This window comes from Glycine soja, chromosome 16 (assembly GCF_004193775.1).
Source record: "Glycine soja cultivar W05 chromosome 16, ASM419377v2, whole genome shotgun sequence".
Lineage (NCBI taxonomy): Eukaryota > Viridiplantae > Streptophyta > Magnoliopsida > Fabales > Fabaceae > Glycine > Glycine soja.
In genome coordinates this window covers 1,822,867-1,836,990 of record NC_041017.1, presented here as the reverse complement: position 1 = coordinate 1,836,990, position 14,124 = coordinate 1,822,867, and the positions used below count along the sequence as shown (strand labels likewise).

The window sequence follows — 14,124 nt, the reverse complement described above, 5'->3', positions numbered from 1 at the left end:
AATTATATGAGGCTCGTTATTTGGTGTTTTTGAAAAGAAATTTTATAATTAGAAAATTACTTTTTCCCAGTTTTGTTTTTCTTCCCTCAAGCGGTGTCCGAATTTTTATTTGTGGTCTTGTCCAAACTAAATTACTTAAATGCTTTCAATTGTTTTACTTTTTTTTTTCAATTTCATAAATGGTATTCCACTAGGCTTAGTCATGAAATTGCATTAATCAGAATCAAAATATCAATTTTCATAATTATTTAGTTTGAATCTAAGTCAACATCTTATCCCACCACCAACCAAAGACACCAGAGTGTGAAAATTGTATCCCACTCGTTTTTATAATATCCCCATATGCGGCTATGACAAATTTTGAGGGGAAAAAAAATCCCAGCTACTATATCTACCAATTTTTTTCTTTGCTCCTCTTTTGAGAGTCATGGACCACCCCGTTATTCATTTCACCCATCCTACTGTTTCTACTTTGAGTACATCCTACATTCTCCATTTAATTCAACCATACATGTCACATGGCTATTTCATATTCCATGATGACATTTCAAAAGTCCTCTATGAGTGAATCATTATTTGCTTCGTTAAATACACCGAGTAAATGAAGATATAGTATAAACAAGTCCGTCCATAAATGTGATATCATTTGTTGATTTAACCCCTAGAAGTTTGCATGTGTACAATTAGACCACAAAACGGTCAAACTTTATGCCATTTAATTCTTCCAGCGTACAATTAATTCAATTTGAAAACTAAATTTTATAATAAAAGTTAACAAATTCAAAATCTAAATTATCACACCCTAGAGTTATAAAATTTCCAGATAAAGACAAACTTGGCATAAAATTGACAAATTTTAAGACTAAGTTGTGCACCTACAAAATTTCAGGGATCAAATCTACACAAGTTGCCATTTTAGAGAATGAAATTGTATATTATTCATCTTATGGTTAGATGTCCATCACCTAATTTTTTTATAAGTAAAAATTTAAGACAGGCCTTACGCTTCAAGCGCTTTGAAAAAATACTTACAAATTCATATCAATAGCAGAATTTGAACTCACGTCTTGTGGGATGAGTCCTAACTTTAGGACTGGACCAACCTTCATTGCAGGTCCATCAGCTCTAATTGATCACACAATAAATCACAACCAACACCAGCAAAGTAAAAATCAATCTCAAAATAATAACTGTAATAAAGGCAAATATCCTTTAGCAGCAGCTCAAAGTACTTGTTCCTGAATTGCAAGTTCAGGGCCTAATGAAGAATAGACCTGAACTAAATTCAGACAGAGAATCCATCCACTGCATTTCACGTTTCAATTGACGCCTAGAATCCAGCAGAATTACCAAAAACAAGCATTTTTTTTTTTGTTTATATGACCACAACAAACTGCAATGAAAAATTGTTAAAAACCAGCAAGCTATTTAGGTGATCATAAATAACACATGCTTAGACCTTCCAGTGACGAGTACAGTATGTTGAGGCACCAGCAGTTTCAGTTGATGCAAACTTGCTTTGTGCCAAAATTCTAACAACACAAACTACCTAATCTATCAAACAAGAGAAGCCCTTTTGTCCTTTGGTCGACCTATTAAAGGTCATCAGATCACACTAGTCCTACCTTTAAAGAAAAACCTACTATCAACAGTCATATGTATCTCATGAAAAGCACATAAAAAAATGTCACTTTGCCTCTTCACCATCTCCACTGTTATGAGCAGCTGCAGAGCTGCCTTGGCCATCTCCACCAGCTGTTCCAGCCTCAGAAGCATCTTGCTTGCTTCCACCACGTGCGTCGTTCGGACCGGTAGCCGAGGGTGGACCACCGCTGTTGCCGCCCTCATTGTGCATTGGATGCATGCCATTATTTATTCCTCCAGGTCTCAGTCCCATTTGACCTTGGATGGCTTGCTGGTGTAGCTGCTGCTGTTGTTCCTGCATTTGATGTGGATTGCCAAATTGCAATGGCATTTTCTGGGGGAACATTCCTTGCTGCTGCTGCTGAGCCATTGCTGCTGCTGCAGCCTGAGGATGTTGCATATAGAATCCTGGTTGCATGGCAGGGTGTGGTGCCATCTGCGAGGCAGTCAAATCAATGTTAAGGGAAACAGATAAGACTTCCAAGGGACCGACCAGCAATGCTCTACTTTTACCTGTGGAGGCATGGCTGGTGTTTGAGGCTGGGCATCAGCAATTGCAGCTAAATACATCAAATTCTTTTGAAGCTGAGCTTGGTACCTAAGGCAACAAACCATCATCAACTATTACATAAAACTAGTGCCAAGTACGCGAAAATACCTCAGAGAAATTGCTAACAAATAGGTAAGGACTGGGATACATCATTATTCAGAAATAAAGACCATAAAAAATCATATAACTGTAAATTGCCAAGCAATTGAAGTTAGTGAAAAAGTGAATGAGCAATTGTTAATAGCCTCATCCATTATACACATGTAAAAATGTTAGGGATCACTGGATCAGGGGGAAAAGAGATAATCAACTAATATATTAAATCAGACCAACCATCAATACTAACAATAGCATGCATACAGAATTTAGAGGTCACTTACTGGGCACATTCTGCAAGTTTTCCAAGATTTTGATTGTCCAATATTGCCAGAATCAGCTTCTTGTTCTCATCAAGGTACTGCAACATGACAAGGTTTCATATCATTTAAATTGTGTGAAGTGATAATTATGAAGGGGACAAAAAAAATGTGTATCAATATTCTATTCTGAAAATGGCCTAATACATACAGGATAAATGAACAATTTCATTTCATGACTATAGATTTCTTCATGGATCAAGGATACTATAGAAGAAGTCCAATGTGCATCAATACCATTACTTAAGTTTGGTGCTGATACCCAACTTCTAAATCTTGAAAGAATCCTGTATCATGAAGGATTCCTGGGATCCCAGATTCTGTCGTTTAGCCATCTGATTGTTGTGACAGCTTTTTGGACTATGATAAATAAAAATTGATTCACCCAACATAAAAAAATTATGTGCATTGCTATAGACCTATAGTCCAATCAACAGCCTACTTGTTTCTGGTTGTTTAATTAAGACCCAAATCATACTATGGTAAATCAACAGGTATGTGCAAACTCAATTATTTGCTGCCAGCAAACTATAAGTTAACTAGTTAAAGGATTCATGGGTTATATTGACAACTCTAGGATTGATGTTTGACTTGTAATATTTTTTAAAACATCCTGACCCTAGGATATCCAAAAAAACTGAAAGATAAAAGAGTATAAAGACTGAAAGAAAACTTTCTGTGAAATAATTAAATGGAGAAATGGGCATTACTCTATACATGACTTTTATATCCATGCAGCCAACCCACTTTAAGATGAGCTTTTCAATTTATGAACTTGAATTTCCTAGCCTTTTAAAGGCTAGAGTAAAATAAAGAGCCTATGCTGCAAACTAAAACTACACTATTTTGTAATAACTAATGGACCTTTTCCAAAGAGGAAAAGAAAGGGGGAAAAAAGAGCCTATGCAACAAATCAAATAGGCGATCTAAGCATTACTGGCAAAGTGGAAAAAAAAGAAAGTTCTACCATCATCTCCTTTGCTAGCTGGAATCTAAACATGTTCCGTGTAGAAAAACAAAGTAGAGCGCTTTCCAAAGGTTTGCTGCTCAGGTGTCTATGGAAGATGTCTGTCTTTATTAAATTAGACACATTGCAGAGGACTCCAATTTATAGTAGGTTCTCAAGATAGGGGTCTTATCACACAATCAGCCCATCTAAATATTTGAATAAGGTTGCCACTTCTTAATACCCATACAAACTATGATGCAGCTAGTTCAATAAGTTCAGGACAAATTGTCAATGAGTGGTATAAATTTATTAAGATATGCCTTTAGGCCACTGAAAAATAATCAGCATACTCCACTAGACATCAGGAAAACCTAAATCATAACTTGAAATAAACAACACAAGATAAACAAATATGGTTCTCAGAGATACAAGATGCTAATCCAGTTATTAATGATACCAGACAATACACTTGTAGTTCTAGGTGGTACTCAAACATTGAGTAAACCAACAGCTTAAAGAACAAACCGATTAAAATCGCAATGTCAGATGCAACTTTTATGCCTACTTGGCTTGTTCTGCAGTTTTTGGTGTGCAAGGAATTATCCGAGACAATTGTCACTCCTTTGTCTTTATATTCATTAGTTGTGATTTTGAGCTTTGTATTTGAAATGACCTAAGTGCTAGAACTTGGCTCTTATCGTGGATAGTATAAGCAAAAGATAAATAATGAATTAAACCAAAAGTGATATCATTTATCGCGGATTATCATAAATCCCAATTCATTCTCACTTCATATAGAACAAGTGTCACCTCCCAACTCCCAGAACAACAACAAAATAATAATAAGAGATATGCTAATAACACACTAACAAACTTTTTGCTATTAGCAAAAACTTACTGAAAATCACAATAATAATAATGAACCCAGAACAAACCATGAAAACCTTAAACTAATTTCAGAAATCTATGAGGAAAACAGTGAATTAAAACAGCAAAAGGCATACTTTTTGAATCTGCTCGGTGGTTATGTTCGTAGGTGGGAACGAAGGCATCATAGGAATCATAGGCGGTGTCTGCTGCATCTTCTCAGCCTAGTCAATCTAACAGAAAGTAATTAAAAAAAGAAAAAGAAAAAACCCTAATTCCCCCAAAATCACCACAATCATCAACAGTTCTCAAACCCCAAACCCCAGATGAAAAAATGTTACACAAACCCTCAATAAAAAGGGGAAAAGACAAAAACTTGGTAGAAAGAGAGAGAAAGAGGACCTGGGTATGGTCTGAAAGTAGGTGAGAGGTAAAGAAACACAGTTGAGAACAGAGGTTTGTCTTCGTGGAGATCCTTGTTCGATCTTCTGGGGTACTGTGCACACGATGTTTCTGGAATTTGAAGACAAAGCAAACAACATAAAAAACAAAGGAATAGATTAAGGTTAGTTTAGTACTTGGCAGTGTCAAATAAAAAAAAATAATACCAACCAAAGAAAACAAAACTCAATAGTTGCTAGATTTGGCGTTTGTGTTTAAGGTTCGGCTTTCGGTAGTTCCAATTCCAAACTAACAAAGACAAGGCTCAAGTGTTCGCTATTTATAGGTCTTCGCATTCCCACTGTTTTGAGTTTGACTGTTGTTGCTGCTCGTGCTGCGTTTCGAACCCGGTTCGGACCATTGTATTGTATTGTACTGTTGTGTTGCACCACAACATCAATATGGGATAAGCACAAGATGTTTATTTATTGTGTTTAGTTTTTTTTGGGGCAAAGTGGGTCCTTGATGAATTCAAGTACCACTCTATTCAAAGCCCAATTTTAATTTTGCAGGGATTTAAAGCTGGGGCTCACACACTTTAGTTTGAATTCCAATGTGTTAATTAGGGAAGAGTTGTTTTATTTTTTTGTCATGGAATATTATATAGTAGTAATACGTTATTATCCAAATGTGTAGCTTCGTACAAGTTAGTAATGTAAAAAATAGAGCTATTAATCTTTGATGGAAGGATGAATGAGTGGCACTTCATTGCCTTTGTTGCACTTTTGCAAATGGTTGTATGATTATAATAATAGAGAAGAAAGAGGGCATGGTTAATGAATTAAGTTTCGTTTTTGCTAGAGCATTCACTAGAGGAAATTTGAAATTTTATTAGGAGCTCATTTAAGAATAAGGAACACAAGAAATATAAAAAAATATCAAATTATATCGATATAACTTACATAAATTATTACACAATTTATTAATTGTTAATTGGATAATTTTTTTTTTCTAAATCAACTTTAGATTGAAATTTTTCTTCAATTAGATCATATCAATAAAAATATAAACGGAGGGGGAGGGAGTAGGAGAATGGGTGGGGGTAGATATGTAAGTCTACTTAATTGGGAGTGTGAATAACAAAAGTGGAGGTGTCAATAGTAGGCTCCTAATGATTGGGTTGTTGGGCTACACAAATTGAACGGGCTGAAGAGTCAAATTAAACCCAGTCGCATGCAGGCTAGTTTGATGTTCACTTGTTTTTATGTTGAACTCGTGGTTTGATCATTGGACAAAAACTTTTATTATTTTTGACAGAAGCTGCCTCATACAATTGTTGTTTAGAATTAGTGTGTTAGGAGGTAGCAAGTAAACTTCACCCAAAAAAAAGGAGGTAGCAAGTAAACGAAGAAGTAACAACATAGGGAAATCGTGTCTCAACCGTACAAGCAAGTAATGTTAAGGCTTCATTTGGAATCATAATGAATCAATGATTGCTTACTTCCTCTTTTTTCGGCATTTAGTTAATTAATTTTATTCAACACACTGTTGGTGCCGATGAGTATTGCAATTCTTTTCGTCCAAAAATGTCATTTATGCAAAATGGAAATATTTGAGCAAAATCTCCTCTGATTCACACAAGTTAAAGTTTGGTAATGTACTAAAAAAGACTCTGACATAGTGTCAGTATTTACATAAAGAAGCCAAAGGTGTAAAAGTTTGAGAAAATACTTGAGACTACCATAGTGATCCTTATGTAATTAAACTTGAAAAACAAAAAAAAAATGTTATTCAAGAGTATTTTAAAAAAATGTTTGATACATCAGTCAATAATTATTTTATTTTTTTATAATAAATATAAGAATCATATCAATAATCCCGAAAAAAAGATCTATGAAACAAACATCCACAAATGAATCTCATGATTTTTGCTGAGGTTGCTGATAGACTACTATATATTAATATATCTTATGCTTCAGATCGAGCTATAGGAGAGTTAGCATAAGGTCAAAAAATTCTCAAACCCTATATCGTGTTGAGTGCTACAAACATATAATCAAGTTTAGTTGTATTACACCAACATATTGATTTTATTCTCTATTATTTCCCACATCTTCTGGATGAGGTTCAGAATATATAGTACTTATTCATCTTATGTAACAATCTGGATTCTATTTGCAGCTCATAAGATTAACCTACTAATTATTATAAACATTATTATTCCAAGATGATGGTTTTGTACCTGAATATTGAATTGAAGGACTTTGTCAGATGCAACGAGAATTTAATTTATAAGCTATTACCGATTGCAAATTCAGAAAATAAGTACAGAAGGGGTAGAAAACAGCAAACTTTTACGTACATAATTATATTAATTAACAAATTATACAATTACATATTTATTATATTATGAGATCAATTACCATTACATATTAGGGGTTAAATATTATAAAACTACTCTTTCAAAAAAAATTACAACAAATAAATCTTTCCAATCCAATTGTTAATTTTTTATAAAGTAAATTAATTTTAGAATATTTTTCTATAATTTAAAAATAATCAATACTATATTACATAATTAATATGCTATTTAAAATATAAGTAAATATCTTTTATTAGTTTGAATACTTAAATTATCTAATGTTTTATATTCATAAATCATAATCATCAAGACGTTATCATATATGCTTTAAAAAAAAGATGGTATCATATAATTTAACCATTAGATTGAAAAGAAAAACTTTTGTAAAATATTACTACTAAAAGTATAATTTTTTATAGTCTCACCTAATTATCAATTGATCTTATCCCATTTTTATATAAAAACAAACTTGATGTATAATAGCCATTTTAATTCTTTTACTTTTCCATTGATTTTAAATTAGTCACTTTTAAAAAACTCTCTTTCTATCCTAAAACGATCCAAAGTTGTTTACATTATTCTCCCAAAAAAGAATAATATGACCGACCTTTTTATAGTTTAAGGACTGACTACGTGACAAATTTTTTATAGTTCAAAGACTTGAAGAGAGATTTTTTGAATACGATGGTGGAAAACTTAAAAGAACTGAAATAATTATTTATCCTATAAATATTTTTTTTAAAATGATGGGAGGCCATTGTTCCCTTTAGATCCGTCCATAGCTATTACCTGTATGATAGTTGCTGCCACTGTTGCCCTGTTTGTAAACAGGGTTGGAGTTACTTGTTGGTTGAAGAAAGCTATGGGCACCCCAATTTTTTTTCTCTTTTCTTTACATAAATTTTTTTAAATATTATTTCATAAGTCAACCACTTAATTTGTTAACACCACTCTTCTCTTTGATTAACCCAATTAAAATGATTAATTCCATCCTTGTTTCCAAGTGATCTCAATACCTTCAAAATTGATATCCAAGATCACCCTGGAGACTTTGCCATCTATTTTCTTAAAGAAAAAAAAGTTGTACCTACTGAAACAAAATTAAGTTTTATTTTTCTATAACTTGAGAATTTAAAAGTTCTTTTCAAATACTAAAGAAATAAGTTAAAGATTTATGACAAATTAATTAATTAATAAACTTATCTATTTAAATCTAAAAACTATATTTAATATTTAGAGTGTCACAATCATCCAATCTGATGCTCTATAGTTTTGTGTATGTGCCATAGGATCGATTTAGTAGAATAGAACTTTCACTTCTTTATTTATCATATTTTAACTTGTACTAAGAAAAGTTCATCAAAACATTAGACCTGCCATGACATCAGATTTTAACTATGTGCTGATTAATTGATTTGGTATTCACTGCACTAAGAAAAGAAAAGTTCATCAATAGGCCTGCCATAACATTGTCATTCCTTTCACTATAGTTCCCTTTTTACTCTCTCCACCACCCAATATAACTTGACTTCATCAGTCAAAAAACTCATTCTATTGTTTAATGCTTAATTAAATTTGATAGAGACCTTAGACTCTCACGATTTTTCATAAGCTACACAAAATGAAAAGGAAGATTAATTCATTTACTTTAATTATATATATGTTGACAAGCTTCAACATTGATTCTTAAAATTGATGTTAAAAACTATTTTTTACATCTGTTTTGGATTCAACCGATGTAAAAAGTGTTTTACAACATCAATTTTCATTAGAACTGATGTTGTAAAAGTTATTTCTAAGTCAGTTAATGTTACCATCGATGTAGTTTTTGTATTATTTAAAAAAACATATATTTTGTTTCACAAGAACCATTTTCTTCTTTATATATTTTTTAAAAAACATAATCTTGTGATCAGGAAGAACAAAACTACTACACTATAATATTAATATAATAAATGCAACATGAAACACTAATGAATTTCAAAATAACTTATGGTGAACCAATGATTTGATGTTCCAACAACAACTTGGACCCTTGGAATGCCTATATTGCTCAAAGCAGCCTAAAAGAATAATAGTTATTAGTTCCATTGGGTGTTTTCTAGTTAACTCTAAAAACAAATTTGCATTCTCAACATCATGGAAAGGAAATCAATGCAGAAAACCTCCATGAAACTGATTACAAATTAGTATGGGAAATTATAAAGATTAAAGAAAACATGTAAAAGGATATTTTGAATTTTAGCTTAATGAAACAACTAGAAAAAAACTATGTTTTGGTTAACTACTAACCATTTCCTATATGTCTTTGATCACATCTTTCAAATAGCCTATAACATCAATGGCTACGCTATGGTAAATGAACAAGAAAAGCAATAGAATATGTGGCTCTATAGTTGAACTGCAATCAATATATATATTGAGAGCTTTCTTTGCATCAGCACACTTTTTTAATGTGTAATCAATTTTATGTGACTCTAAAATTCACATTTCCATCATCAGTAAAACAATTATATTAATAATTATAGAGTTTTCCCCATAACAGTTGTATGAAGTAAAGTAACACATGGGAAACATAATTATGTGAGTCCTAAACTACATGCTAAACAAATTTCCATTTGTTACAAAAAAGTTGTTCTAACACGTTGAGTTTCATTTCAACCACGTGAAGTATACTTTTCCTTCATGTCTCTTCCAACTCCACGACCGCTTTGTGAATTACTCACACAAGTGATGCATGAAAACATTGCGAGGGACAAAAAAGGAAAATACAAAACGGATTTCCATATTGTCCTCTTAAGTCTTAACTACATCTCTTTGGCACTTCTGCATGTGGGGGCAAATTATAAGACTCAAACTTAAAAGTTAAAACTGTACTTATTTAGAAGAGAAACTTGAAATCATGATAGATAATTGTGTATTTTAAATATATTAAAACTTTGATCTCAGTTTTATGAATATAAATAACATCTAGTTAACTCTTAGATAAATTTCAATACTTTAAAACATTAGCCTACTTTCAATTGGGAGATACTGGGGTCACCCAAAAAAAAAACATGCAATAAAGTTGAAGAAAAAAATTAAAAACAAATCACAACTGTCCCAATAAATTAGACTTGAGGAAACGTGTTGAAGAAAAAGTCTTATATTAGTGAGTTAGACATAAATCAAGAAATAAATAAGACGATAATAAGTACAAAGTATTAAGATATTCTTGGATAAATAGACCATCTAAAAAGTAAAGCTTGCTAACTCTCTTTCCTTCACTATTCAAGAGGTCCTATTCTAATGTAAATGGCTGCGCCTACTTCCACCGCCAACTTGAAATGGCATTGATCAATGATCACTCCCTAACCAATTTGAGTAGTTGAAAAAGACTTGAGTTAGTGGGCATAGCCACTTTGCCTCTGCAATATGCTCATCCATTTGACTTATGAAATGGGATGGCTTTGAAACACATAACGTGTTATCATGGAATGATTTGCAGAAAGTTTTAATTATTCCACGAAATTCGCCTTGGTTTTGCTTTTTATTTGGTTTACGGAAACCTTGGGTGGGGTGTGATTGGTATTTTTTTTATTTTTTTTTTTTGCGACGGTAGCGAAGGTGCCATGGATGGAGCCATCAACCATGATCCCCCTTTTTTTAAAATTTTATTTTAAAATTTTTATTTTTTTATCATATTATGGGTACAAACTACAAAGGATTTTCAAACACATATATTAATTAATGTATGATTGTTTTAACCTAATCAATAATCTCAAATTTTGAATATACTTAAATAATTTAAGAGAATTTTATCTTTTATAATAATTTGAAATAGTTTGAATAAAATTATTTCTCGTGAAAAATACTTATAAATTTAGACAAATATAAAATATTTATTAATTTTGTTGATAATTAATTTATACCAAAAAATTAGGTTAATAGCATTTAATGAACCCTTTTCTCAAGCTCATTTTTACTATTTACAAAAGTCAAATTCAAAAGATCCGAATCTAATTTTACTCGCACGAATATAACTTTGGCATTTTAGAAATTGCATTTGGTATTAACTCCATGAAAATAAAATAAAAAATTGGTCCTTGTATTGGACCAGTAAAATTCTTGTTCTGCCCTTTTTTGCACATATGCTTTTTCCTGGAATATGATTGTTTGAAAGCGGCATCATCTCTTCTTGGAAATAAATAGGGAAATCAGTGGACGGTAGGATGAGTACTTCAGCAGTATCTTGAAAGCTACTACTATTTAGAAGTGGACTTAATATATAAAACGTCCCTAGTCAATTCCAATTGGATTACATATAATCCGGGGATTGTGACTTGCCTAACCTGGCTTTCTTTCTTGTGCTTTTAAGGAATTAACTTCTTTTACATGAGGGATTTTGTAAAATGATAAAAGGAGGAACTATAACAAAATCCTTTAATTTTCAAAATTTTCACTTTCTTACTTTAGAAATATATGGATATTCCCTTAAACTAAATTCCCACGTTACATGCTACCTAGATTCTCATAGTTTTTTTCCCGTTTTCATTTTTTTAATAACAAACGACGTCACATTAATACTGAAGATATTGGTCCCAGATATCAACTAGTCATGTTGTGACTTGGGACATGTATAGTTAATATTTTGAATTATAGTTGAATAAATAAAAGTATTTTGAATTTTGAATAATAGACAAGTAAAGGAATAAAGTGAATGAGTAGTGAAAAAATAAAGAGATGGATCTGCCTTTTCGCTTATCCAAAGAAACTTTATCGGTTTGATTAAAATCGTGCAAACCCGAACTAGAAAAGTACAAAAGAACATGAGAGTTGAAGCCTGCAGAATCAAGTATAAAGCAACCACCATGAACATTTTGAATGGTTTAAAACAAAATGCCAAAAGTGAGTGATTAATTTTGCTAGCAATGAACTATTTCCAACATTGAACAAGTCAAAATCAGAAAATATGGATGCAATTAATTTCAACGCGCACATAACAACATCTCTTGTGCATCAAAGGATCATCTCTTTGGGGGCACAAAGAGATTCATCAAGTGGATGAATGCGTTGTTGATTCGTCTTAAGAACATCCTCTTCCTCTTTTTTGGAAATACACAGGTCAGAAATGATGAGGGATAGCCAAACAAGGACAGGGGTAAGCAAAAGAATGAGGCCAAAGGGCACCATCCAAAGTTGTCTATTTGTTGGATGGTATTTGTGTAGCCACCACCCAAGCATAGAGCCTCCTATTATGCTTATCAACAAAGATGAGATGAAAATTATCAAGTAATATGACTTTGTTATCCCTTGGTTTTCCTTGTAGTACTCATAGTCTCCATTTTCAAAATCTCTAGGTGTTCCCATCAAATTGAAGACCTTGAAAGAAGAGGCTTGTCCCTGAAATTTAAAATAAAATTGTTCGGATTTCCAAACCAAGGTGAACAAAGATTGCAACTCAGGCGATTTCTTGTGGCGACGAAGCAAGATAGCAACACGACAGCAAAGAAGGTATTCGTTCTAACACCCGCAAGGACTCTGACACTAAAATTATTTGTTTAACAGAGAATGTCTGAGATCCCAACTTATCTAGAAATATGACCAAATAAATGTATATAAATGGACAATCATCACCTTAGAAGCAAGTTTTGTAGGATTTAATTAGACCCATGACCCACACAATCTAAGAAAGAAATCATAACACATGAAGAGTGTCCCCAAATATTGAATATCAAAATTACCAAAAAAATTAAAAAATAGGAAAAACTTGCCTTAAAGTGCTATGGAAGAAGGAAGAACTTGGATTGGTGATCAAGGAGGTGGTGGATATGATATGTTGAGAAAGGGAGAGAGGAGAGAGAAATTGGTGGTGAGGAGCATGAGTTGTTGAAGAGATTTGGTGAGTGCAAGTTATTATACAAGTAAGTAACTACTGAGGCCTACTTATCAGGGCCAGGGGTGTGTTTTGCCTTTGAACACGGTTGCCATTGTTTATTAAATACTATAAAAACATGGGACTTATTGCATGCGTATAAGGTTTTGACGCTTATTCATGAGGTGGCGTTAACTGGGGTGGAAAGCAGTTGATATTTTTTTTTATTTTTAGTTAATAGAATTGTTTTTTGGAGTTGGACAACTCTTTTGTTTGTTGGGATACTACAATGTTACAGGCCCAGTGCCAAACGTGGCTCACCATTCTATTTAATTTGGCCAATCTAATGTTGGAGAACTTTTAAGCCATTCATAAAAGAATAAATCGAGGAAAAACCTATCAATATCTCAACTACAAGAAAAGGGTTTTATTTATTGATTTGCTATGGACTTATAAAATCTTCCGAATCTAAGGACCGACACTGCTTACCTTCTTTCATTCATTAATTTTTTAGCTTAATTTTTTTTTTATATTCTTTATACATAAAATTCTTTCACTTTTTAGTTATCGTTGGACTTTTATTATATATTTGGATAATATTAGAATTCTTGTCTTACCTAGAGCTTTTGGAAAGTGTAGCCTGAAGACATAGATAAAGAAAACTCATGATTTTAACATGGAGAGATTTGTGATACTTAGTAGTACATTAAACTCTGTATGGTAAGTGAAAATGTTTACTATTTAGTCACAAAATGAATGTAGCTTTAAGTTTGTGGGAGTGAACCTTAGGGTGTTCATCTTCTTTATTTATTTATTTATTTCTTTCTTTTACCGACCTTGATTCAGATGTAGTAAAAAAAACTTTTCTGAAAATTGTTTATAAGAAATTATAGAGGAATAAGTTTGTAACTTTTATTGATGAATTTGATATTAGTTTACAGTGATATATATACAAGTGAACAACCCTAATATGTAGTGAATCAAACTACCAATCTCCTAATAATTCTCAACAAATCAGAATTGGAAATAACAGATTTGCACGGCTAAATAATTAAAGGAATTGAAAACTAATTATTATGATTGATATCCTTCCGCAAGTTG

General features: G+C 32.3%; 1 protein-coding gene across 5 annotated transcripts; it reads right to left on the bottom strand.

The window, feature by feature from the left end:
- Positions 1 to 1,394: 1,394 nt before the first annotated feature.
- LOC114391123 (GRF1-interacting factor 3-like) lies at positions 1,395 to 5,196 on the bottom strand. 5 transcript variants are annotated; one of them, XM_028352114.1, is made up of 6 exons: positions 5,039 to 5,094; positions 4,829 to 4,939; positions 4,564 to 4,659; positions 2,575 to 2,651; positions 2,158 to 2,242; positions 1,395 to 2,080 (listed from the first exon to the last, which is right to left on the bottom strand). In XM_028352114.1, exons 3-6 carry the CDS (start codon positions 4,639 to 4,641, stop codon positions 1,688 to 1,690), a joined length of 633 nt encoding a protein of 210 aa, XP_028207915.1. In that variant the 5' UTR covers positions 4,642 to 4,659; positions 4,829 to 4,939; positions 5,039 to 5,094; the 3' UTR covers positions 1,395 to 1,687. The 5 variants fall into 5 exon arrangements, with proteins under 5 accessions (XP_028207915.1, XP_028207916.1, XP_028207917.1 ...); XM_028352115.1 differs by having other exon boundaries at positions 1,627 to 2,080; positions 4,564 to 4,650; positions 5,039 to 5,196; XM_028352116.1 differs by having other exon boundaries at positions 1,688 to 2,080; positions 4,564 to 4,661; positions 4,832 to 4,939; positions 5,039 to 5,196.
- Positions 5,197 to 14,124: the final 8,928 nt, after the last annotated feature.